The 27856-nt window shown below is 45.8% G+C and overlaps 1 protein-coding gene across 1 annotated transcript; it reads right to left on the reverse strand.

Moving 5' to 3' along the window:
- BCL2L14 (BCL2 like 14) lies at nt 1-27851 on the reverse strand. The gene is made up of 6 exons (XM_053557637.1): nt 27668-27851; nt 20405-20844; nt 15735-15905; nt 11321-11391; nt 8180-8446; nt 1-3205 (listed from the first exon to the last, which is right to left on the reverse strand). Exons 2-6 carry the CDS (start codon nt 20835-20837, stop codon nt 3167-3169), a joined length of 981 nt encoding a protein of 326 aa, XP_053413612.1. The 5' UTR covers nt 20838-20844; nt 27668-27851; the 3' UTR covers nt 1-3166.
- Between the last annotated feature and the right edge of the window lie 5 nt (nt 27852-27856).

Here is a 27856-nt window from a genome sequence, read left to right on the forward strand (position 1 = left end):
TTATTCTTTATTATTACTACCCTGTGATGTCTAATCTGCAGCAGAATAAAGAATAAGTATCTAATTATTGTATCTAATTCATGGAAGATATGATAGATTTGTTTTGTAGGTGCTGGTTTGAGTCATACTTGTAACTTCTATATGTAGTTCCTATGTTCAGTCTTTCCTCTGGCTTATTGAACGTATGGAATACAATGATCATGATTTTAATACCATTGTATAATAATTCCATCAGCTGTATTGTTTCCAGTTTTCTTCATTTTTCTCCTCATTATGAGTCACATTTTTCTGCTTCCTTGCTTGCCTTCTGATTTTTGACTGGATGCCAGATATTGTGAATATTACCTTGTTCGGTGTTGAATATTTTGGTACTCTGTTAAAAATTCTTGAGTTTGTTCTGGAACACTGTTGAATTACTTGATAACAGTTTAATCCTTTCAGTTTTGCTCTTAATTTTTGTTGGACAATATCAGAAGAATGCTTAGTCTAGGGCTAATTTTACCCCACTTCGGAGGTAAAATTCTTTGGAGTGTTCTACCTATTGCCAAAATAAAGGCACTCCTCCTGACCTTATGTAAGCTTTGGAGAGGGTTGATTTTAATATTTTCAGGTAGTTCTTTCCTAAGCCTTAGGTGAGTTCTTCACCATGCATGTTTTGATCAGCACGCATCTGAAGACCTAAGGGAAACTCTCAGAGGGTCTCTGAAGCTTGCGTGCCACACTCTTTTCTCCTTTATCCGCCTTGCAAACTTTAGCTTCTTTGGCCCTCCAGGACTCCCACCTCTATCACTTTTACTAAGATGCTGGTGAACTCTGAGGGTCTTGCTCTCTCCTGTGTGGCCTAGGAACTCTTTACGTTCTGGACTCCAGGGCAATCACAGGCCTTACTTCATTTCTCACCTCTCAGGGACCTGTTTTTTATTAGCTGATGTCAGTGCCTTGAAAATTGTTGTTTCACAAATTCTGTCTGTTTTTTCAGTTGTTTCAAGCAGGAGATTAAATCTGCTTGCTGTTACTTCATCTTGACCAGAAGCTGTGCATGACATTATAAACTCTTGGAGAGCTGTTATAACTACACACATCTTGGGCCACACTCCAGTTGTACTGATTTGCAAGCTATAGCAGTGAGGCCAGGGTAAGGTTCTGCAATGGCATGCCAAAAATATGCCAAGTATTTAATATACAAAGTTAAGTTAGACATAACACTTGTCTACAAAAGTTTTTACAATTCATTGGGAAAGACTGGGTAAACCTGTGCTTTTGGTACAGGGTATTAAATATAACGTCTGTATGGAAGGTGTTTGAGAAAATCCCTATGAGGAAAGGTATCTTAGTATAGCCTTGTGATGGCCAAGAAAGGGTTAGGAAATGATTCCTGGAGGAAATGGAGCCAATTTGGAAAAATGGGCTGGGTCAGTTGTTTTAGTGGGAATGGAATTAGGGGGGCTGATAGGCAATAACATTCCAAGTACAGAGAACATCATTATGAAGGCTCAGAGGTACAAGGTTGCATAATGCATTTGGGAACTGAAAGTGTTTAGAATGATTGGATGAAAGTGAGGTAAATGGTGGTCTTCAGTGTCTCCATCTATAAAAGGAGACTCTCTAATCCCTAACATTTATGACTTTCATGGGGAAAAGAAAATAAACAAGAATAACTCATTGAGATGAGTGGGCTAAGGAAGCATTTGATAATAGATAAATTCAGTTTTCCCTTGACCCTGAAAGTATGTCAGATTGATTTTTTTCACTTATTTTGCATCAAAAGGTTTAGTAAGCACTTATTTTACATGAGGTCATATGCTGGGTGATAGAGATTCAGAAATTTACAAGATCTTATAATTTCATAGTTTTTTTTTTTTTTGGTGAGACTGAGTCTCACTATGTCACCCTTAGTAGCGTGCCTTGGCGTCACGGCTCACAGCAATCTCAAACTCTTGGGCTTAAGCGATTCTCTTGCCTCAGCCCCCAAGTAGTTGAGACTACAGGCGCCTCCCACAACTCCTGGCTACTTTTCTTTGTTGCAGTTGTCATTGTTGTTTAGCTGGCCCAGGCCGGTTTCAAACCCGCCAGCCTTGGTGTATGTGGCTGGCCCCATAACCACTGTGCTACGGGCACCTAGCCCATAGTATTTTTTAATTGCTGTGTGGCTTAAACACTTAGGTATGGAACATATTTCACTTACTAAAAAAATATCATTCCAAACAGCCTCAATTTCAGAAAAACAATTAAGGACCACTTTGAGAGAAGAGGAAATTTTCAATGTAGCTGAAGGAGCACACACTAAGGAACTTACATGAGCACTTACCACTAAGTATGGAGAGCTATTCTGAGAGCTTTATGTAAATTAACTCATTTGGTCTTCACAGACACCCTAGTACTATTAAGTATTACTTATTTTAATCCGAAGACACTCTTTTGACAGTAGTCTTTCCATGTATTTATTTTACCAGCGACCAATCATTACACTACTGCAAAGAAAAATAGAGAACGTACCAGAGGCCTTAGGAAGGAGCGGTGTAGTCCCTGAGAAGAGAGTGGAGGGTGGTTGCAATAATAGTTTTGTACCACATGGAAATTTTTCAAACTGCCAAAGAATTTTTCCAAGAGAAGTGAGTCAAAAGTCATATCCCCAAACTAGCAGATATTGCAGTAAATTCAAGAGTTTCTTTAAGCTATGCTTGCTGACATCGAATAGCAACATCTTCCCAAAGTTAGGCTTGAAACAAGTTAGGCCATCCCAAGTATAATTTAAAAGTGAATAGTACTAGAAACTGATGACTCAGCACATGCACAATTGATCATTTCCCCTGGTGAGGTCAGCGGACATCTGTAACATACCTTCCCTCAAGTAGCTCACACATGCAGGGGGAAGGTTTCTGTTCTGAAGTCTGGAAAATTACCACTTATCTTTATAGACCGTCTCACGCTTAATGGAGGGCCCATAAAGCCTCAGTGTCAAGCACCATGATGATACTACATTCTATGAGTGGGAGTTGAACTAGGCCTCTCCTGATGGCGCCCAGGTCACAGGAACACTGGTTTTGAAAACATCAACGCTCCATTTGCCTTGTACATTTTAATTTTCTCCTGTAGTCCATGCTGAGACCAATGTGCAGAGGACCATAGTTGGACAATGAGTATTCCAGATGACAAAGCTGATATTTCAGTCTATTTCTTCATGTGATAGCCCAAGTATTTTTTCCTAGAGGAGGAAAAAGGAAAAAAAAAAGAAATAGATTCTTAAAATTCCAAGTTTGATTCACTGTTGAAGTGAAAACATATGCCTGTTAACTCTGCTCTTATCCCAGGTATGCCCTGAAGCTCGGAGCCTGTGTTGGTTTGGGGAGAGTTTGGAGAGGTGGCTGGCATCCTTGATACGCCCGCAAGGAAAACCTCAGCCAAGGTCTTAGATTACATAAGGGTTAACACGCTGGATCTTTTCTTGAACATAGGAAGGCTTTGAGTCTGTATTTAAAATATATAATAGGTACTGAAAGGTCAATGACTATAGAGGTCGCAAACTTCCTCTTTCAGAGTGCTGGTGAATGAGTGTTGCAGGATGGCAGGGTAACTATGCGAACCATGCTCACGGGGAGGAGAAAGCGCCCAGGAGTAAATGGAAAACTCACAGGCGCTTGTTTAGCATGTGTTGTAGATGGAGTTGCTATTTATTCCTCTGATTGCTTCACTGGCTGTTCTACAAATATTGGCTGGAAGTAATGGGAGACGTGGGAGATTAAAGGGGTCGTAAAATACATCCTCACCTTCGCGGGGTTTAGTTGGGCAGATGAGATGCACTTGTATGAAATATGGAATCCTAAGACAGTTAGGAACTGTGAGCTTCTGCAAAGCGTGTGCAGGGGAATAGTTTTCCCTCGGCCCACACCACTGCAAAGACATGACAGAGAGCCACGAAAGTACTCATGGCCAAGGGAAGTCTCCCCTCCATATGTTCTTCCTCACCAGTTCAGGGACTCTGAGCACAGGTCCCTCTCCAAATCTCCTTCACTTCCATAGCTCCTGGCAGCTCTTATTTGCTCGTAAATTTCTTTTATTAACATCCTCTATTTTTTCAACCTTTTTCTATCACTTTGGAAAAATCAGTTCTTTCTCTCACACTCTTTGTTCTTCTGATTTCCACTTACATGCTCTAACTCAAACCTAACTATGGTCCAGAGTTAAGATTTAAATTTATGATAACCTGGATAAGTAATACATTTTAAATTGAAGCTACAGATGGTAAAGAACAAGCCTTAGATTTCTGAAGCCTTAGAAAATCCACTTTAGTATTTCTACTGAAGAATTCATCTATCTTCTCTAAGTGAAACTGTTTTTCTCTCTTGCAACAGCAACCAAATTAAATAAATAAATGCTTGCATTCATTTACTTTTCTATTTTTGTTTGTTCACTAGAACTAGAATCACTAGTTTTACAATAGATTTATTAAAATATAAAAATACCATAAAATCAGCTACTCGGGAGGCTGAGGCAAGAGAATCGCCTAAGCCCAGGAGTTGGAGGTTGCTGTGAGCTGTGATGCCACAGCACTCTACCCAGGGGAACAAAGTGAGACTCTGTCTCTAAAAAAAAAAAAAAGAAAAATCCACAAAATTCGCCCTGATAAAGTGCATAATTCAGTGGCTTTTAGTATATTCACAGAGGTGTGTGATTCACTTCTGATTTTAGAATATTACCATCATCACTCCTAAAAGAAACTTGATATCCATTAGCAATTACTGCTATTCCCTCATCCCCCACAGGAAACCACCAATCTACATCCTGTATTTATGAATTTGCCTGTTCTGGACATTTCATATAAATGGAATCAGACAGTATATGGCCTTTTTATCTGACTTCTTTCACTTAGCACAATTTTTCTTTTTCTTTCTTTCTTTCTTTTTTTTTTTTGGAGACAGGGTCCTGCTCTGTTGTCCAGACTAGAATGCAGTGGCATAATCATAGTTCACTACAACCTCAAACTCAAGAGATCCTCCTGCCTCAGCCTCTGAAGTAGCTGGGACCACAAGTGTGTTCACCATGCCCAGAAAATATTTTAATTTTTTATAGAGATGGCCTCTTGCCATGTTGCTCAGGCTGGTCTTCAATTCCTGGCCTCAAGCCACCCTCTCACCTCAGCCTCCAATAGCACTAGGATTATAGGTGTGACCCACCATGCTCAGCCAGCGGGATGTTGTTAAAGTTCATCCATATATCAGTAGCATATTTCTTTTTCTTCTTCTTTTTTTTAGAGACAGAGTTTCACTTTGTTGCCCTGGGTAGAGTGCTGTGGTGTCACAGCTCACAGCAACCTTCAAATCCTGGATTTAGGTGATTCTCTTGCCTCAGCCTCCCGAGCAGCTGGGACTATAGGCGCCCGCCACAACGCCCGGCTATTTTTTGTTGCAGTTTGGCCGGGGCTGGGTTTGAACCCGCCACCCTCTGTATATGGGATCAGCGTCCTACTCACTGAGCCACGGCGCTGCCCAGTATATTTCTTTTTATAGCCAAATAATATTCCCATCGTGTGGATAGCCTACATTTTGTTTATCCATTTTATCCTTCATCCGTTGATGTACAATTGGAGTGGACCATTATAAATAATGAATGTTGCTATGAACACTCATGTACAAGTTTTTGTTTGAAAATATGTTTTCAATCTTCTTGAGTATATATCTAGGAGTGAAATTGGTAACTGTATATTTGACATTTTGGGGAGCTGCCAAATTGTTTTCCAAAGGGGATGTACCATTTTGCAATTCAACCAGCCTTATTAGGAGGGTTCCAATTTCTCTCTACCCTCACCGAAACCAACATTTGCCTTTTTTATTTTAGCCATCCCAGTGAGTAGAGCTCATTGTGGTTTTGATTTATATTTTCCTATTATTGAAGTGAAGATATCACACAGTTATCTTTTCTTGTGTTTATAGGCCATTTATGTATCTTCTTTGGAGAAATGTCTATTCAAATTCATTGCCCATTTTAAAAACTGGCTTGTCTTTTTATTATTGATTTATAATAGTTCATTATATACTCTAGATATGTCATTTATTTGACATATAATTTTCAAGTATATTTTTCCCCATTCTGTGGGTTGTTTTTTTACTTTCCTTTTTTGTTTGTTTTTTGTTTTTGAGACAGTCTCACTCAGTTGCCCTGGGTAGAGTGCCGTGGCATCACAGCTCACAGCAACTTCAAACTCTTAGGCTCCAGCAATTCTCTTGCTTCAGCCTCCTGATTAGGTGCTGGCCACAATACCGGGGTATTTTTAGAGATGGGGTCTTGCTCTTGCTCAAGCCTATGTGGAACTGGTGAGCTCAGTTGATCCACCCACCACAGCCTTCCAGAGTGCTAGGATTACAGGTGTAAGTGACTGCGTCCAGTCTTGTTTTTTTATTTTCTTGATGTTGTTTTTTTAATTTTTTGATAATGGAGTCCTTTGAAGCGCAAAATGAAACCTTGACAGAGGCTGGAGGGGTAGGAAAAGGATTTGGGGCAAAAATTTATCTATTCCTCATTTTGTGCTTTATCACAGACCTACTATTTTTTGTTATAGAACATTTGTGGTATTTCAGCTACATTGATGGGTTAAATGGACTTTTGAGAATTGGCCCGTGAACCCAGATGAAATTTATAATTTCTCTGGAAAAATATATTAATGGCTTGGTGCTCGTAGCACAGTGGTTATTGCACCAGCCACATGCATCAAGGCTGGCAAGTTCGAACCCAGCCCGGGTCAGCTAAACAATGGCAAGTGCAACAAACAATAGTCGGGTGCCTGTAGTCCCAGCTACTCGGGAGGCTGAGGCAAGAGAATCGCTGAAGCCCAACAGTTTGAGGTTGCTGTGAGCTGTGACACCATGGCACTCTACTGAGGGTGACAGTAAGACTGTCTCAAAAAAAAGAAAAGAAAAGAAAAATACATTAATGGGACTAATAATGTTTTAAAAATAAACGCTTGACACATGCATGTCATTGTGGGACAAACATGGAGTGTTGCTGACAGAGGCTGGAGGGGTCAGAAAAGGATTTGGGGCAGTCGAGGGCCTCGGGCTGGAGGGGGCGGGGTTCTTGGATGAAGAATTAGTAGAACGGAAGTAACACAGAGGAACCGCCTCCTTTTAGAACGAGGGAAGAAATTTTGAATCTAGAATACTTAAGAGCCTTGTTTGTTCAGATTAGCCACATAGGGTTATCATAATTGGTGCAAAAGGGAAAAATAGAAAAGGGCAGAAGACTGGGCAGCCTCAACATGCTGCAGTGAAGGCCACGGCAGGCACTTCAGTCCTTTAGATCAGCCACACTTTCCCTCTGACAGCCAAGAGACCATGTCTGTTTGTAAGTCCCAGAGTCACTCTAGTCATGTCTAGAGCCGACTCAAACTTTGAGTTTATATAAATGGCCAAAAAACACATGATAATGCACGTGTGTGACATCTTCACTTCAACAGTGGCCCCTGGGTCATTTTAGAAGAAAGAAGGCTAAGGTAACGTGGGGCAATGGCCTATCCTCCTAGGAGTGCCTGGGCCTCTTGAGACTTCTAGGGTACAGCACTTTGACCAGGGCGACCTTATGTAGCCATGTGAACCCAACAGCCTTTAGGAGATCTCGGAGAATGAGGATAAAGAGGAGGGGAGTGGTGGAGGCTGAGCCATGGGGGAAGATATTTGTTTTGACCTATACTGGGTAATTAAAAATAGCTGAAAGTTTAATTATTTGCTTTTTAGTTTGTATACAAATATCCCTGCCAAAATGGTTGATTCAAAGCAAGGATGACAAAATGTTATGTGTCCTGAATCCCCATGTGAGGACCAGCCCCACTGCCCCGTCAGTATCCACATGTGTGGGAAACCGCCCGCCCTCGTGTCACTCCCAGACTTCCATTGCAGGCAAGAATTTGTGAAAACAGAAATTACGTCTCTCTAAACCTTTAATGTCTCAGCATCTCCTCATTTCCTCCTTCCACTGAGCTTTCAGAGCTCAGTAAATATTTATTAATGATGAAGACAGTCACTAAAAATATGTTCCCATCGTGGGGTGTATCTCTTGCCCCTCAAGTGTCCTACCCCCATGAGAATTGACTCGCAGACATATTCCCGTCACTTAAAAAAAAAAAATCTTTCCATCCCATCTTTTCTGAGTTCTGAGAAAGACCTGTTAGGAAAGAGAATACACTTACCCATCCACCATGCTGCTGCACCCAGGGTGAGAAGTTCTCCTTCAGATACTTGGCTCCAAAGCCCAGCACTCTGTTCATGGGGTGGTTGTCGATAGCTGTGAGCTTGGCCATGACATCTATTGCAAGGGCAGCCTTAAAACCCTGAGCTTTGACCTCTGACTCTCCCCTGGTGTCCACAGCACTTAGGACCTGGTCTGTGATCGTCTTAAAAACAGCATAGGGCAGCCCGTCTGGGAAGCTGCTCATCAAAGCCTTGTCTCTCTTCAGCTGTGGACGAGAGGATAAGTATTCAGCAGTGCAGCTTGGCTCAGCCAGGCAGGGAGAGACCACTCTTTAGCTCAAACTTGGGCCACCAGAACACTCTGTTGAAAAACCCTGGATGCTAGTCTCAATCAAGGCACAGTGTCCTGCAGAACCACTCCCCGTGTGCACTGGTCTATGAATTCATTACATTGGGATGAATATAGGATAAAATGGACCAGTCCACTCATTCAACATTCAGTGCCTGTTTCCTGATCTCCCACAGTGAGTGATTAAGAGTCAGGCCCTCACTCGGCCTTGCAGTCTAGTGGCGGCTGCCAAGACAGCACTACACGCTTTGCTGGAGGTCGCGCAATGCCCAGGATCTGAAGCTTGGACCTCACTGTTTAGGCTTAAACCTCTGCTCTTCCTCCTGCTAGCTGTGCAACCTTGGGGAAATTGCTTAACCTCTCAGGTTCAGTTTTGTCATGTCTAAAGTAGGACGCTGATAATGCCTGTACTGTGGAGTAATTGAACACTTAGCATAGTGCTGGACTGGTGTGTGTGGGTGCTCTGGAAATGTTATTCATTTTCTAGGACACTGTGAGAGGATGGAGGTTGGGGAGGACTCCCTGATGTGCATTTGTTAACTTTAAAAGAAAATCCATTCCATTGATTCCCTTACCATTATTCTACCCAATTGATTTTACTGCCTACCCTTCCCTTGAAACTAGTATTTCTCTGCCTTAACGCCTCTGAACTACCATACTTTAAAAAAAAAAAAATCAATATTGTCTCTGCTTCATTGAGAAGTCAGGGTTTATGTCAAAAAGCATATGTCATGCTCATTTAAAGCCATCCTTACGATGTCTGTTAATATGATGTCCGTCACGTGAAAATGGAAATTTCTTAGTGAGCAGGGATGAAATGTTTATTGGAAAACCCTCTAGTTCTGTCCTTGAGGAATGATAAGCTAAGCAGGTTTTCAACAAATACTGTTTCTAAAAAGAAATGTCTGGGGGATGAGTCATGTGCTATGTGAAGATCTTGGTGGAACAGTGTCCTTTCCCTGAACCAAGCCCACCCCTGAACTCCCAGATCCCATCCGGGCTATACATCTGAAGTGGGAATGGCCAGCTTCCTCCAGCCTCCTTTTTATCAGTGACCCATGAGCTAGGCGCAAACCTTAGCAGGCAGCGACAAGTCAGGATGCTGTCAGAACAGTAAGAGAACCAAACTCCAGAAGACAAGGCTTTCCCCAGAGCATTCCCCGTGTGCTTTTCCCTTGCCTGTCTGTCTTTTGTTGCACCATGAGTGCCATGGCCAGCGGCTCTGCAGACGCTTCGCGGCCCCAGCCTACCTGGCCCCAGCCTCCTTCTCCTACTCTGCTCTGGGAGCTGCTTACCCACACAGGGCCAGGGCACACCTGCCATGTGTCCCTCCCAGAGTCCTCTGCTGGGGAAACGTGTAAAGGCAATAACATTCAAGGTCTCTGCATACATAGTATAAAATATCACCAGAAATCAAGAGAGAGCATCAGGCAGCGTGAGGTTTTTGAGAGTGGTATTTGGAGGGGTGAAAAGGAAAGCATCGTTCTTCAAAGCCCTGGGGTGGCCTACACTACACCCCTGTGGCTCCCAGCATCCCTGACCTCCAGTTGGCTACTGTGAGTCACTACTTAGGGAAGCTGGGGAGGAGGTTGCTCTGAGAGCCACAGAAACTCGGAGTTCGACCGAGCCCTCGAGGATGTCTAAGGACCCTCCGAGTTCCGTACTGAACTGCTGACGGGTTATTGGCCCCCACTTGTGGTGCTTCCAGTGCCAGGAAGACGGGTCCTTCCCAAAGCAGTCCTTGACCCTGACAGGTGTCTCGAGTGCTGGAAAGTTCATTTTTACACTAAGGGGAAATCATTTGCCCCATCTCTTCTTTAGCCATGGTGCTCATTCTGGAGAAAAGCGGGGTTGTCCTCAAACCATCATCCGGTTGTTTCCTGTTTCCTCTGCTCCCCTCTCCACCCTCGACTCTACCCCAAACCTCGCACATCATCTCCTCTTTTCTGTCACTGAATGTCCTTGGTTTTTTCACTGTTTCTTTCTGAGCGCCATGGCCCAGGCCCCTCAGCCTCCTGGTCACCAACTCTGGGCACAGTTCTGACAAAGCTACTGGGGTGGGGTCAGAAGCACACCTTGTTGGGGGCGGTCACTGCCGTTTCCCTTCCTGCATAAACACCCCACACCTCAGGGCCTGCTCCCGAGGGCCTGCTCCAGGGGTCCTGAACGAGGACAGGATTGACACATGAGAGACTTCTTAGTCGTCTCTGGACACACAAGAGAAGCCCTTCTGATTACACAGGGGGTTTGCTAACCAACTCTTGACCTGAAAACAACTCTCACATGTTTTTGACGGGAAGGATGGGTCTCCAAGTGACGCTACCCCTCCTCCCTGGCTGAGCTGCTGGGGAGACTGTGAGCAGATGACAGCCCGACAACTGTAGGGGGAGAAGATTTCACAAAGGGCTCCAGCCTTTGAGTGACTCTGGGATACAGATATTCAGACAAATACAAGGGCTTAAACCTCACTGAGGATCGGTTACATGGGGAACGAGATTAATATTTCCATCCAGCAAATTTTAATTTACTGATGTTTTTTCTTGCAATAACAAGTTCCTTTCTTAGTTTCCAAAAATTCCAAGGAGGCTCCAGGAGGTTTACTTATGTTTTCCAAAGTGATTCATTTTTGAGATGCTGCCAGTGTCAAGAATTTTGACACTAAGGGAAATAAAATTTAGGACTAAGTAGAAACCAGAACTTTGAAAAGGAAAAAGTGTGCAACCCGGAGTCCCATTCCATTCTCACGTACTAGGTGCAGAAAGAAATCACGTTAGTTCAAGGAGCTTCATACCTCTTTGTTCAACTGATCCCCTGAATATTTCAGCAGCTCAACAATTTTGCTTATTATTTGGTCTTCTTCCTCTGTTAGGGGAAAAATTCCAGTTATTTCTTTCAAAGGAGGCAGGAGAAAAAAAAAAATTCTTAAGTTTTTCCAGCGGCAATGAATGCTTGTGGCTTGGTAGGGACCGAGGAAGAAGTCCTCTAATTCTTAGCAAGTAAATCTCACCTCGCCTCTTTTGCAGACACAAACCATTCCAGACATTTCTCCTACAACCCCCTCCTTTCCTGTTTTTCCTCCTCTATCTTTGTTTAGCCTTCCACTTCTCACTGGGAAACTCATTATTGTGTTTACTATCCTCGTGTTGTTGATGATGACATTTAGGAGAAATTTCCCTCTGGTTTTTGGACTTTTCCTTAGTAGATGGCATTTTTTCCTTATGAACACCATAAATCCCACATTTGATCATATTTCCCCCTTTGGGTGAGCTGTTAGAAAGTATAGAGCCAAATCTGTGGCCCACATCTAGAAGGGAATATAATCTTCTTGGCCTGCATTTTGGGAACTAACCTCATCCCCGTCAGTGTGACCAGATGCAAATAAATAACACCTACTCAGTCACCATGCATTGACCTGAGGGACCCCAGAGGCCAACACCTTAAGTCTCTGCACAGAGACAAGAGTGCGGCCCCTCCCAACATTCCTCACAGGCTTTTATTGAAGTCTCAGGCATGAGAAAATATGGCACAGAGGAAAGCTTCAAAGAGAGTGTAAAGGATAAAAAGCAAGGAGTTAAATAAACTCCTTCACTGCATGATCGGACTCCTAACACCTGGGTACTGCACTTCTGTCTTGCCTTTTTCTTATCACTGCTAAGTATGACATGGGGCTGAGACAGTTTGCTGTGTCTGTTATTAGTACTCGGGGCCAGCAGCAATTACTGCCCAGATTTCTCTGTCTCTAGTACCTAGCACTTTTAACCCTGTGCTCTATCCTATACATTCCTAAGCCCATCTTTTTTTTTTTTTTTTTGCCACCGTGACACGACACGTAATTAAAAATATATTTATATATGTATACATATTTATATCTCACTTCTTCACACTCTGGTCCTAACAGCCAATGAGGGTGGCCCTGGGGCAAGACCACTGAGGAGGGCGGGCATGAGGAGGACAGGGCGGCAGGCCGCTGTGTGTCCACAGCCCCCTGTCATAGCTTCCAAGGCGCGCAGCCCTCCATATGGTGTTTGGGAGGCTCCCTTCATGAGGCTTGTTTCGGAGCCCCCGGCAGGGTTGAGGAGCCCCAGTCCCAAGTCCCCTTGGCAGTGCACCCTCCCACAGGCACACCCCACACCCGAGGGGGGCAGGTGAGGCTCTCTGAGGGCTGCGCACCAGGCTGGGGCTGCCTGACTTCATGGGAGCACGACCTCCCTGGTGCCCTCTCTGGCACCATAACATCAGCCTGGCTTTTCCTCTTCAAGGCCTCCTGTGGGGTATCTGCATCTGTCCCCAGGCCCCAGGCTGGGCCTAGCTGAGGAGGAAAGGCAGCAGGGAGAAGCTTGAGGAAGCCTGGGAAGAAAGGCCTGGGGAGGAGGGAGAAAGCAGGTAAGGGCAGGAGTCAGCCAGGGCTTCTTGGCAGAGGCCACAGACCTGTTTCAGGTAAGGCTGCTCCCCCGCACCCTGTCCCCAACAGGCTCTTTCTGGGGACTAGCCTGGGCTCCAATACTGAGGCGAGAGGGCAGGTAGCAGCTGTGGGAAGGGCTGGGAGAACTGGGGAGGTGGCTTCCCATCCACCTGCTCTCTTAGAATCAGAGAGGAGAGACCTCCCCCTACCATCACCTCCTGGCCAGTCTGTACACCAGGAGGGGCTCCATCTTCACCTAGGGCATGACCAGCCTCAACAAAGGAGCAAGGAAGGAAGCAGCTGGTCTCTGACATTTTGGGGGGCTCATCAAAGTGTGTGCTCCAACCCTGGAGATGGAGCTGTGTAGATACCTGTTAGGATGTGCAGCCAGCCTCACAGAGCTGACCCTTGTCCTGCTCTTGAGCTATCACAAAAGGGGCTGCTCCCCGGGACCAGGGCCTCTCAAGAAACCCCAGCCTGGAAGGCTCCATCTGGCAGCCCCATCAGGCCACCTGACTGTCCCGCTCATGTCTCAATGGATTCACCCCTTCCCTGTGGGAGGGCTGGGCCCCTGGGGCTGGGTTTGAACCAGCCACCTCCAGCTTATGGGACCAGCGCCCTACTCCTTTGAGCGGTAGGCGCCGCCACCTAAGCCCATCTTGTTTCCTAGTTTTTGTTTTGTTTTCTTTTTACATTATCTTTTTTTTTTTCTTTTGAGACGGAGTCTCATTTTGTAACCCCTGGTAAAGTGCTGTGGCATTATAGCTCACAGCAACCTCAAACTCTAGGGATCAAGCGATTCTCTTGTCTCAGCCTCCCGAGTAGCTGGAACTACAGGTGCCTGTCACAACTATTGCCTGGCTATTTTTAGAAATGGAGTCTTGCTCTGGCTCAGGCTGATCTTGAACCTATGAAGTCAAGCGATCCACCCACCTCAGCCTCCCAGAGTGTTGGGATTATAGGTGTGAGCCACTGTGCCTGGCCTCTTTTTTCTTTTTCTTTTTTTGAGATAGTGTCTCACTCTGTCACCCTGGGTAGAATGCCATAGCATCACAGCTCCCAGCAACCTCAAAGTCCTGGACTCAAGCAATCCTCTTGCCTCAGCCTCCCACGTAGCCAGGATTGGTTGCCCACCACAACACCTGGCTAGTTTTTCTATATTTTTATAGAGATGGGATCTCGCTGTTGCTCAGGCTGGTCAATTCCCGAGTTTAAGCAATCCACCTGTCTCGGCCTCCCAGAGTGCTAGGATTATAGGCATGAGCCACCATACCTGACCTTTTTACATCATCTTTCAAGTTTGATTTCTTTTATCTTACTGAAATGCATACTTTTGTATGCTGTATCTCTACACCACAAGGTAGCTAGATAGATAAAATTAATAAATCCTCACATCTTCAAGGCTAAAATAGCAGGGGGAGAGGAGGGCAGCGGCACTGTTGGCGTGTGGTGTGGATGTAGAAACGGGGAGGTAGAGTATGATTTTTCTCTTGCTGACAACTAAACATGAACAGAATGGTCAGCGCTGCGGAACAGAATCCAAACAGAGCCGAAGCAGGCACTGAGAACAGCACTTCTCACGGCACAATCCCTGGGCCATGGAGCCCTCAGGTTTGTCCCCAGTGAGGCGAAGGGAGGGCAGGAAATTGGTGCACGAAGTCCCAAGAAGGTCTGGGCAAGAGGTAAGTGAGAAGACAGAAACTCGGGTTGCTTGAGAGAAGAGTGAATGTGTGTCTGCACAGCCCCAGTGTTATTTTCATCTGTTGTTGCCTTTCCTGGGGAAAGTTGCAGGAACAGCTGCTTCAGTTTCTCCCGGGCATGGAAGATGACAGCCTTAGTGTCAGCTTGGCTCAAGGGAGTGCATCCCATCTCCCTGACCCCCGTGGGATAGCAATATGGTGTCAACACTCCTTTCAGCAAACACAGAGGACTCCTCCTGTCCCCAGCGCCTCCCTTGGAGCCTCTGTGGCAGTTTGTGGGCCCCGCAGTGTGGACATCATTCTGCTTCAGGGGTCAGGAGACACTGGTGCTCTGGCAGGGAGAACATGCACCTTGTCCTTTGAGGTGCTGCAAACCCAGAAGCCACCTGTGCCTCTCATTGGGGAGTGTTTGGAGAGCGAGAGGCAAGGCCTGTGGCTGGAGAGGGAGGGCAGGACTCAACTTCTCTTCCTGTGGGCTGGGGTCCCTGTCCCCTTTCCTCCCCCTTTAGAGCCCAAATTTCCCAACAGCCAGGTGGGATCTACAGTCCCAGCTATTGGTCTGATTTAGGTGACAACTGGCCCCAGTGGTCACTACTTCTCCACTCTGCTCCGTGTTCCACACCATCCCTGGTGTTGGATGACCCCTCCCTGCTTTTTCACAGGCACCCAGAGCAATGTTATACACCTCTGACTTCATCTTCCAACATTGCTCAGGCACCCATAGCAATGGTATAAACCTCTTCATATCCAATGAGATTGGTCCAGGGTCACTGGTAACACGATCAAATTTAACATTGCATTTCCCGCTTGGGCAAGGCAAAAGGTCAGCTCTGTGTTGTCTCCTCTCCCTTAGTAGAAGACTTTTCTACACCTTAGCAGTGAGCTGGGTATGCTGGTTCAACCTGCTGGTGCAGCCCCATGCCTTGGGCTGGGGTCTCAAGCTAGTCAGAGCCCCCAGCATGTGGCCGTCATGCCCTCAATCTGGTCAGCCAGAGACTCATAAATTGCAGAGGCTTGGGCTTAATAAATACATAAACGCCCCTATACCTCTGCCTGGCAAACCCTGTACCTAGTGTACCCAAACACTCGGAAGGGAAGTTTACCTTTCTTAGAACTCGATGCTGTAGGCTGGGCGCCTTCAGCCCGGTACTGGAGAGACTGTGGTGTCCAGCTCCTTTTGGACTTGAAGCCCCCTGCCTGGGCTTCTAGTGGTGGCCAGGAATAAACAATTTCAGCAACTCGGTTGGCAATGGAAACAACTTTTGCGTCTGTAGCTGAAACAAGACAAAACAGTGCTGAGAGGCCCTTCCCAGAAGAACTTGGCCTGGCTCATTGATATGCAGTTTCCTGCAATGAAAAGACCAGTCCAGAAAGAGAGGAAATTACCCAGGAGTGTGTGTGTAGGGAAGGAGGGTCACTGTTCACAAAGGACTGGCAGTTGCCTGGCAGAGGCTGGGATGTGGGAGGAGTACAGAGGAATGATTGTCACCTTGAAACAATTACCCTTCTGCACCCTCTTTTTGAAGCCTTACAAAATTACGATCTCCTTTCCCTCTTTGCAATGGAAGAAATACAAAAGGGAGTGTTTTAGTGCTTTCCTTGAGGCAATTCTCATTATGCTCTTATTTTTATTCTTTTTTTCTGGACATGCTTTATACCTCAGAGAGCTGACCCCTATGTGCATAGGGGCAGAGAAACATCCCTACTTCTCAGGCCATATTCATCACCCAAGCCCATCGTCAAGTAAACATTTAACTCTCCCTGCTGGTATAGTTCCACAACTTTTCTCTCTATGTTTCCTGGAGAGCATTCAATGAATGCTTATAGATAAACAGGGGAACACAGTGTTCAACCCAGGGATTCCAAGAATTTACAATTAAGACAAGAATTATGTCAGGTGTCTGCACACAAAATTATAGAATAGAGCATTTTGGGACAGGAAGGTTTCAAGATGGATCCACTGAACACTGCAGCCTGTAAAGACAAGCCACCTCTGCCCACTTGTTGGGGACAGAGTGAAGTGGGCTGGGTAGATGGTATGGCTGAGTTGTGTAGGGAAACTTTCATTGTTGATTGTTATTATATTCCCATTTTTAAAGAGCTATGCAAGCTCTGTCTTTGATGCCAAATGGAGCAGCTGAGTTGTATCATGTGATACTTGAATAACACTAGTTAATTCACAAGACGTAAAGAAAGTAATGGAGCGGGGTTTTGGCCAGGAGGTTGGTGTGCCAAAACTCCTGGGGGACTCCTGGGCTTGGCAAATCATGACAGAGAAGTAAGAGCTGGGGCCTGGGAGGCTGTGTGCTGGTCACCTAGGACAGGCTACCTAAGGTCACAGAGGTAGCAGAGGTCAACTTTCCTGAGGACACACAGGGGCACATTCCCTTGGCTTTGGAAGCCAGACTCTCTTGCCATTTCCTTGAAGGGGCTGTGGGTGGCCAGTGTTCAAGATGGGCCTGATGGGGCTGCAATAGGTGAGTAAAACATGGAAAGTACATTTGGTTTAGTTATTAAAATGAGAAGGCAAAGCATTGATTCTCTTCCCCTTGACTTTGTTCTCTAACTCACTCCTTATCTATTTTTGAACCTTATGGACTAAACATAAGAAAAATGGCTTTTTAAGCCAAATGTCCACCTGGAGAAGGCCCTATGGACAGAGCCCCGAGGCTCCCATGCAGCGGAGGACTCCAGGGAGAGAGGATGTGATGCCACCCTGTGTCCGTCTTGCATGCTAAGGGATTGATTTCTGGCCCTGGTGGCCCTGGAGAGGAATGCAAATGAAAAGTGTGCAGGAAAAATGGTAAGCAAACATGTTTGGACTCAGATGAACTAGCTCTAGTTAGGATTCCTCTCCAGGGCCAACCTTAATTTTAAGAAAGGAGAGTCCCTTCTTGTCAGACTTGGTCGCATCTGATAGGCAAGGGAAAATTGGACGGGGGTGGGGACAGGGCTGAAAGGTGCCCGTCTTCGGAGTCCAGTTGAGGGGCCACTGAGAGAGCGGGAGGGCAGGGCCGGAAGGTGCGGAGCAGCCTGGGGCCTGGAGCATTTGTTTTTAAGGGAAGAGGCAGGGAGTTTGGGAGTGACTTCCAATATAATAGAGACAATGATTTTCCATTCTATCCATTTTCTTCTTCTTTAGTAACAGACCCTTAAAATGTGAGTAGCAACAAAGGATCCAGCTGAACCAACTGCGTTTCCCAGCCTCCCTTGCAATAAAGGGTGGCTGGTGAGATACCCAAAGTTGGGAATCGTTTCAAGAAAGCTCCTTCTCTTTTTTTTTTTAGAGTCAGAGTCTCACTTTATTGCCTTTGGTAGAGTGCCGTGCCGTCACAGCTCACAGCAACCTCCAACACCTGGGCTTAAGCAATTCTCTTGCCTCAGCCTCCCGAGTAGCTGGGACTACAGGCGCCCGCCAGATGCCTGGCTATTTTTTTGTTGCAGTTTGGCTGGGCTGGGTTCGAACCCACCACCCTTAGTATATGGGACTGGTGCCCTACCCACTGAGCCACAGGCGCCGCCCTCAAGAAAGCTCTCTAGAAGGGAACTGAGTCATCTCAAGAAAGGTGCCCTTGGTCTGTCCTTTGCTTCCTTTTCCTTCCTGCTTGAAATGTAACATGATGGCTGGAGCCACCTTAGGACAGAAGGTGATTTTGAGGTTGGAAGCCACTAGCTTAGGGATGGCAGGAATCCCAAAGGCAGCAGCCAGATGAGGCCCGAGTTGCTAAATTTTTGTCTTCTTTTAAGAGAGAGGAAAATAAACCTCCGTATTATTTAAACCATATTATTTAAACATAGTTATTTAAACCATACTATTTAAACCAGGTAGTTTTCCACTACCTGTCGTTGAACCTAACCTTAACAGTAACATTCCCTATGTAGCCAGTCATAACTATGGAGAAACAGAGACTCACGAGTAAGACAGTCCAGATTGGTCATCTTCAGAACGGGGGTCAGTGTCCATTTTCTTACATTCAAGGCCTTTTCCTAATAAACTTTGTTCTTGGGACATAACCTCACAGTCCCCACTTTTTGGCTGGTATCTGAGTTCTGGAAATGGCAGCATAAGGCTAAACTGTGATCTTTGGTTAAAAGAACACAGGTGAAAACTGTTCACTCTGCTGTGCATGTGGCAGAACAGAAATAGGACGGGCGGCTCCCTGCGGTCATGCCCAGCATAAGAGCCAATACAAGTAACATAAAAAGCACACAATAAACTAAATAAACAGGAAAGTGAGGTGAGAGGGAAGATAAGCTGGACCTATGTGTTTAAGGCAAATTGTCCTTAGGAGGTTCTTGTTTGTTCTTTTCCAGGGAGAATGTACGACGTATATATAGTTACTCAGCCACAGGATACCATTCAGCTGTTCGGCACAGAAATCCACTGTCTACATGTTTTTCAAATTTAACCTTTTATTCTAAATCTTACACAAAAGATTTCTTTTCCCACTGAAAAAAGAAGAAACAATGCGTTTCTCAAAAGTTTAGAAAATAAAAAAAGGCCAAATGACACTTCAGTAAATATCAAAATACAGAACGTCATTTAGCTTAGCAAAAGCTGGAGACTGAAAGTCTGTAAAAGTTTTCTCTGACTCCTGGCCAAGCTTTCTCTGACAGTGCAGGCAAAGCAGAAAAGACTATTTAGGGGCCTCCACACTGTTCTCTGCTCCAGGGCAGATACTATCCCCCAGCAGAAGGAGCAGAGGCTGGCCAGAGGGAAGGACAGCAGGGAGCCACCGGGCTTTCCTCTAGAATTGATACTGCAGCCTTAGCCCAGCAGAGCTGAGAGCAAATGGCTTGTTGCAGCGGGCAGACACAGCCCTAGTTTGACTTTGCTTTAGTCCAGGCTGTGCTGCTACTCACCAGCTGTTTCCACTGGCAATCCCCTTCTGTGGGACTCTCATTTCCTTATCTGTGCTGTGAGGTTCCCCCAGGTAACCCTCGCCCTAACCCCTGCTGTTCTAAACTTCTATAACTCTGATGGGAGAGGGAATTTCTTTGACCTTAGTGAATGATCGAAAGCTGTCCACGAACGGGCTGATTTTTCCAGTAAGCCAGGACAGTTACATGTTAATAGCGAGGCATTACTGCCACCTGCTGACTAATTATTAACAAGTTACCAGGCCAATCAAACCCAGCAGGAGGGGAACTTTCTTTGAAAATCTGGGTGTGGGGCACTGGGCCTTGTGGAAGGTGAAGAAGATGCTTACACCAAAGTGTCTGGACAAAAGCCAGTTGTTTATGATAAAGCTTTTTGTGAAAATGTTGCATTCAATACAATTAATTCTGTCCCACTGAGGGAAGATTTTGTTAAAATGCTTCTCAGTTTCTTTTCATTTTGTAATGGTTTGTACTTTGAAGAGTATTTCTATATATAGCTCTATGATCTTTCTATCAACCTTTAGAAGCAGGGAGGGTGGGATAGCCCCAATGTACAGATGGAAACCCAGAGGCCCTGAGATATGGGTAGACTTACCCCAGGAAGGGCAGCAGCCTGAGTTCCTGTCTATGGCCCTTTCCTTTAATTCTTCAGAGAATTAGAAGTTTGGGTAAAGTTTATTTATAGGCAATGGAGTGAGAAAACCAGTCTTATTCTTCCCTGCCATCATTTTCCTTTCTGTCTTGAGAAAAGTAGGGCAATTATTATTGAATCCTACTAAGTCAGAGCACTGAGGCTCAGTGAGTGTCCTGTCTGAGGCTGATGAACCACTGTGCACACAAAGGATTTGAGAAAGACTTGGGTGTGGGAGGGGAAGAATTCTCAGCCACCTACCTTCGTGATCTAAGCACCAGTCCACGTTAGAAAGGGACCTGGACCACTGCTGACTGGGAAATCCACCCTGGTATTTTGCCGTTCTGTGTCCCTGTTCCCGCACAGACAAGCTCTGCGAGTCTTCCTCCTTTTCCACTAGGCCCAAGAGCACTTTCCAGGAAGACTTTTTCTTGGCGAGGTTTATGGGCTTCTCACTGGATCGGGAGTTTCTGCAAGGCCAGGACACCTGCGTCCATGAATCATTTGCTGACCAACTCTCCAGACCCCTCTGGGACAGACTTCTCGTTCTTGGCAGCTTTGGTGAGACGACAGCAGGGGTGCTCTTGAAGACATGGTGACTGACATAGTAGGCCAGGATTTTGAATTCCAGGCTGTTTGGGTCATCATCGTCCAGGGGGATTTCTTCCAGGTCACAGGAGCTGGTGCTGCACATGATGGTCCTGTAACAACAAAGCCCACATCATGCCTTTCCATGGGTGGCCCATCCATTCCTAGGAGGCTAGGAGAGATGGGTGACACTCAATGAACACTGCTGGGGCACCTGTTCCGTTTGTGCTGGGCAGCCAGAGGTAATCAGAGATGGAAAAGCTGCAGTCTTACTGGGGTGGGAAGAAAGACATGAGCATAGATAACTCCACACCATGAGAGTGAGCTAAGCTCCCTAGCAGAGATGCAGATTGCCAGGTAAGAGGAGAGTCAGGAGGGGTAGGTCAGCTTCAAACAGAGGGGCAAGTGAAGCTTAGACAGGTGGGTGGATAGAGGGGCTAAGAACATGTCGGGCACAGGAAAGACTATGGGTGAATTCAGGATGTGTTTGGAGAGTGCTGAGAGAGCAGGTATAGCACAGAATGGACTTGAGGGTAGCTAGGGCTTGAGAATAATGGAAGGAAAAGAACTAAAATAGTGGCTGGGTTGCACAGGCAAAAGTTTTGCATTTTCTCATGAATCAGTACATTTCAAAAGGAGCCTTAGACGGTGCAGGAGCTGGTTAAAGGTCTTGGAGAGAAATGTCTGGGTGTGCACCTGACCCTTCCCTTCCTCTCTCCACCTCAGCTGGAGAAAGTGAGACTCTGCTTTAGCTTGTTCAGGTTTGCTTCTGTTTCTGGCCATATTTGGCATTCCATGTAAGATTTCATCTGAAAAAGGCATTCTGCTATTATTTTTATTTTCTTACACATTTGTAATACACTGATGGGGGCAATGGAGAGTGGTTCCAAGTTTTGAGTGGAGAGTGATGTGATCTCAGGTATGCTTTAAGGAGACTGGTGCAAACGCTAAAATGACAGATGGAAGCATTTCATCTTGGCTCCCATACAAATAACTGGATAGATATATTGACCTGGTTTTGTTCAATTTCCTTTTGCTTAGGCTTTCCTGAAATAACTCTTTTTCTGGTTTTCTATTAGGAAAGCAATTCATTTTGTTAATAATCTACTTTGCTTTCTTCCGCTACAAGTGAAGGACTATATTTCTCCGACAAAATGAACGCTTTCTGCCAGAAGGCTCAGATTTACCAGTTCTCACCAGATTAAAATGTCATAAGCAGGGGCTGTATTGGAAGTCAGCTTGGGCTCCTCTGTCTAACGGTGTCAAGTTCAGATCATAGCCATGCCAACTTCTAATTTTGTGACCTGAGGCATATTAGTCCACCTCTCTGAATGTCAGCTTTCTTAAGGCAAATTATAAATAATAATGGCTGGGCTGTAATCTCAGCACTCTGGGAGGCCGAGGAGAGCAGATCCCTTGAGCTCAGGAGTTCAAGATCAGCTTGAGCAAGTGCAAGACCCCATCTCTAAACAATAGCTGGGTATTGTGACGGAGCCTGTAGTCCCAGCTACTCAGGAAGCTGAGACAAGGGGATCACTTGAGCCTAAGAGTTTGAGGTTGCTGTGAGCTATGATGCAACAGCACTCTACAGGGGCAAGAAAGTGAGACTGTCTCAAATAAATAAATAAATAGTAACGGTCATCTTGCAGGGATATTATGAGGGCATAAGCTATGCATGTCCTGGCACAGAACATGGCTCAAATATAGTAGCTATTTTTTTTTTCTAAGTTCAGCTGTCATCCCAAGCCTTCAGGCTGTGTTCTTGATGTGGCTCTGAATCATGTTCCTTTCTTGTCCTAGTTTTACTTTAAGACCATGTTTGGCACATAAGCTGGCACGATAATAGAGATAAAAATGGGATTGACTGGCATGTCCCCACTTTTCTTTCCACTGTACCCTGTTATACCAGGACCAACTTATTAAGAAATGGGATAGTAACTGCAAGCAGGGGTTGAGGGCTTGTGATGTGGTACAGACCAGCTGGACCAGGGGAATGAAGGGTGAAAAGCCAGGGCTGGCTCAGCCTCTAACTTGCAATGTCTTTGGGCAAGTTATTGCACCTTTTTGGTCCTTGGTTTCCGTGTTATTAGACAGAGACTATTCTCTGACTTTTCTCCGTGGTCATGCTATTGTAAGGAGAGGAAGGGGCTGAAGTATCTCCCCTGCAGGCCTACTGGACGCTTCCTGTGTCTGTCATTGTCTCCTCTCCTTTATTTATATTAGAAGAGGCTCACACCTGCTGACACAGAGACCGTTCATCTGAGGAACTGCTCCTTGGCCAGGCCCTGAGGAGGCAATGGCCCTGCTAGGGGAGTTCTGATGGAAGTGAGCCTGGGAGGGGTGCTGGGGGCTATGCCAAAACAGCAAGTGAAGATGCAGGGGACAGAGATGGACCTCCCGGTGTGGCAAAGGGCAGAATCTCAAAACCCAACATATCTCTACATACACTGACATATTTACACAACTTCCAAGCTCCACAAACCTGCCTCAGACAATTGAACATGAGCAAATGCATGAGGGGGGTCAAGCAAGTGTGGGTGTGGCCGCTAGCCTTTCTCCTTTGCTGCTTCTTCACATTCCCATCCCACTCCAGGGCTTGGACAATCTTTCTCCCTCCTCCTGTCCCAATTTCATACTCACATTATGCAAACCATTTGCTGTCAGGAATCACTTCAACATCTCCTCCAAGGACATGCTCCTTTCTGCCTCCTACCCCCCACCATGCCCCCACACACATTTTCATGGCCATCCCGTCCTCCCCTCTCATCCTGCCCACAGCACAGTCCTGTCCATTCTTCCTCTAACACACATCTTGGGTCCCCATCTGCCCCGATCCCACCTCCTTGTTCCAAGGCATCTGTTACCCCTGCCCTTTATCCAGTAGGCCCAGCCTAGCTGCTGAAGGATCTCATCAATATGGCATCAGGGCTGGGTCAGATCAACAGTACCTAAAACCAATGACCCATCACTCATGATGACATAATCGTTATGTGTCTCCTGATCAAAAAAACTGGATCAGAATCTGATCCAGCCTGTGGATCTAACCATCAGTTTACAGAAAATAGACGGACTAGAGGAATGCACTGGGGGCCACAGGAAATTCAGTATGTGGTAAACTCTATAAGATGAACAAGCCAGCTTTTTAAACAAATGCATAGCATCAATAAAAGGAGATGAAGAGGAACTTGCTGGGTGCAGTGGCACACCTGTAATCCAAGCTACTCAGGAGGCCAAGGAGGAACTAACCGTCACTGGTTAGAAGAGACTTAAGAACCACATCAATCATTTGTAATGAGGGAACCTTCATTAGATCCTAATGCAAACATGTTTACTGTGTTAAGATATGTTTTAGCGACAAGGGAAATTTGAATATGGTGTGTTTTTTAAATGATATTGAAGAATTATTGATAATCTTATTAAATGCGGCAACATTATTAAAAAGCTCACATCTGTAAGGGTATATACTGTGTATGTGTATATAAACAAGGTAATTATTTCGCAAGATAGACAGACTGGGATGTGGACTGGCTCTCCCAGGGCCTGTAATAGAGCTTGACATGTGGTCGATGCTCAATAAATGTGTGATGAATGAGTGAATGAGGTGGCCAGAAAATACACAGACATTCAGCCGAATTTGAATTTCAGATCAACAACAAATAATTTTTTTAGTATAAGTCCCAAATAAAATGTTGTACATAACCCCCCATAAATGTTGTTTACCTGATGTGAAATTCAAACTTAACTGGATACCTTGTATTTTTATTGCTAACTCAAGTGACCTTATGAATGAAAGATATTGCTGAGAAATACTGAAACCTGAGGTATGTCCAGCGAGTAAGTGGCCTGAGGTTGGAGGCTGAGAGACCAGAGAGGAGCAGGAGAATCAGCCAGACAGAGTGACGCTGCAGCAGGGTATGTGGGCAGAATTATGTGCAGTAGATCTGGTGCAGGAGAGGCTGAGTCGGGGCAAGAGGCCAGAGTTGCAATGCTGCAATTTCTCAGGAGAGGATTTAGGAGGTTTTTAATTCAAAACTTCCTTTCCAATCAAGCAGCTCTGGACACTGCAGGCAGGGTGTCCACTCTGGTCTTCCAGGAACTCTGGCCTTGGGCAGGAGGGGGCACCCTGTCCTCAAGCTAGTTATACTACGCTTCTGGAAAAGTCCAGAAAACACAATTTTTTTTTTTTTTTTTGAGACAGAGCCTTAAGCTGTCACCCTGGGTAGAGTGCCATAGCATCACAGCTCACAGCAACCTCCAACTCCTGGGCTTAAGCGATTCTCTTGCCTCAGCCTCCCAAGTGGCTGGGACTATAGGCGCCCGCCACAACGCTTGGCTGTTTTTTGGTTGCAGTTGTCATTTTTTGGCAGGCCTGGGCTGGGTTTGAACTCGCCAGCTCTGGTGTATGTGGCCGGCGCCTTAGCCGCTTGAGCTACAAGCGCTGAGCCACAACCTTCTTAATGTATTGTATTGCAAAGGCCTTAACATTAATTCGCGTGTGTGGTCGATGACGGACAGAGGAAGGGCTTCATAGAAGGATGGTTTGCTAAATGCTGTCATTAGCCTTCCTTTTTGTAAAAGGAGAGTTTTTATTGTCTTAATGGCTAGAAAGCCTGTTTGTGACTCAACCAACAGGCAAAACCAAGGAGGAGAGAGGCGGAGAGAGTAGCAGTGGAGGCAGCTGCCAGGGAGTGGACCCTACAGCAGGGCTGCCATGAAAAGCACAAAAGAGACCTTCCATGGCTTGGTTAAGACCCTTTAAATGTATTTACCAAGAGTAGAGTTTTTCTTCCTGCTAATCCTCATTATAAATTAAGGGAGAGCTAGTGTTAAGTTTACAGCTAAGTCTCACTGTGAATCAGTAGCATTTCATGTGAGAGCCTGTATGCTCTCGGCTATTCCGAGTGAAATTTTACTTTATCCAAAAAGCCCAATTTGGGGGTTTATGGAAACACAAACTGTTAGTTTTATGCTAACGTTCATAGAAGCCTTGGGTGGGCTCTTGAGAGCTGGTTTAGAACCTGGATGGGAGACCTGCAAGGCTTACTCTAATTCAAGGGCTCAGAGGATGCAGCCGTATTCTTTCCAGCCTAGATTTACATACTTCTTCCTTTGTTCCAAACCTACATTGTCAAAGTCAAGGTTATAGGGCTTTACTGTGGCCTTATTGTGGGAGGCGCTCCCCTTCCTCATGGGCTGTGTCCTGCAGGACTGCCCCCGGTGTGTCGTGAGAGAACACAGGCCTTGGGGCTATGTCCTGAGTGCTCAGTGGGGAAGGCCCACCTTCAGGGAGCACCAAGTCCCAGTTATCACTAGACACACTTTCAGGGTCTTTCTAGCTCTGTGGATTCATTTGCTGAGGTTAGATTTCACTTCCCTTCCGGCCACAGGTAATGGATGAGTCCACAGAAGAAGCGACTGTGAGTACTGGTGTTCTCACGCACGGGGTGCCAGAATTATGCTGGAGTCAGAGCTTACGCATGGTTTGCTTTGCCTCTGCCTATCCCAGCGGTGAGGGGCATAAAGAATCTTTTGGTGACTGTCCCAGCAAAGGAGCTGACTTCCATTTGCTCTGGACACACAGCTGATGCCCGAGAGTCAGGTACGGCTGCTGACAAGCCCAGAGGGCTCCCACCCACATCCTAAGCTCAGCTTTGTCCTCCCCTTCAGCACCCTGTGGCCCTTCCACCCTTCTCCTCCCTGCCCTCACTCCAGACCGCTCAGGGTCTTCGTGCTTCCTTCCTGTCTGTCCTCTCCAAGTGCAACATGTTCTTTAATAGTGGAGGTGAATGAGGAATGAGGAGAAACAGCCTTCTAACAGAAGCTAAACTCAGAGACAGAGCCTTAGGTCACATTCATCAAACTGAGGCTCTGATTATGGAAAGAGTAGGCTGGGGACTTTGGGAGGAGGAAGCTCTCTGGAAGGGCAGGAGGGGTCGCTCCCATTTGCCTGTGCCTTGTATTTAAGGCAGTCTCTAGGGAACTAGACCTGATGTTCTGACTCAGGCTCAAACCCAGAGATTCCCACGCGTGGTCCAATCCCTGCTCTGGGGTGGGGAGCAGCAGCCCCCTGGATGCCAGCTTGGGCAGTGGCATCCCTGGCCATGGAAGGGCTGACTTGCCATCACGTACCTTGGCAGATACACAACGAGAGAGGTCTGAGAAATGTTAAACATGACCTTTTTTTTTTTTTTAAGACAGAGTCTCAAGATGTTGCCCTGGGTAGAGTGCCATGATGTCATAGCTCATAGCAACCTCTAACTTGGGCTCAAGCGATCCTCTTGTCTCAGTTTTTTTTTTTTCCTTTTTCTTTTAGTAGAGATGGGGGTCTTGCTTTTGCTCAGGCTGGTCTTGAACTTGTGAGCTCAAACAATCCACCTGCCTCCGCACTCCCAGAGTGCTAGGATTACACCACTCCTGGCCCAAGCAAAGTATTCTTTTTTTTTGAAAAGTTTACTGAAAACTTTTATTGTAATCAACAAGTGACATTAACGGGAATGTAATGAATTCAGCAAATCATTCTGCCAATATTTTAGAACTGTTATCAGCTTTTGCCAGGCAATTAAAAAAATTCAAATGTGAAAATTTCACAGTACAGTAAACTCTATCCCAACTAATTAATGGTGGTTAAAAATAATAGGCCCTAGCAAAACCTCTCATGTTACATGGTCACAACTCACAATTCTTAATTAAACTCTCCATAGCAAAGGAGAATTGAAAGAGAAACCCGAATAACCTTTTTTTTCTCTTTCCTGGAAACCCCAGTAAACTAGATTCTCAATGTCACTTTGTATGCTGAGGTTTAGGTGATAAGAACTTTTTCACAAACCCATGAAATAGCTCCCTGACCTAAATGCCTCACTGGGCAAACCAGGAGGAGAGGCCTGGCCGTGTCCTCCCAGGAGACTGGGAGGGAAGACTGCTGCCTCCTGGTGTTACCTGGTCTGGAGCTGTCAGCGCTTTCTCCTGCTGCGGGTCAGGTGGCAGTACGGATGTCTCTACACCTGAGTCTCCAGGAAATGTAAGGGCAAACTTTGGACAGGTCGTCCTGGCTTCTCATTTAGAAGGGCTCCAGTGATCAGAGCCCCAGGCTGTAGCTCTTCAGGTTTGGGACGAGGCGGGAGCTCA

The sequence above is a fragment of the Nycticebus coucang genome, chromosome 12 (genome assembly GCF_027406575.1).
Source record: "Nycticebus coucang isolate mNycCou1 chromosome 12, mNycCou1.pri, whole genome shotgun sequence".
In the NCBI taxonomy this organism is placed as follows: Eukaryota; Metazoa; Chordata; class Mammalia; order Primates; family Lorisidae; genus Nycticebus; species Nycticebus coucang.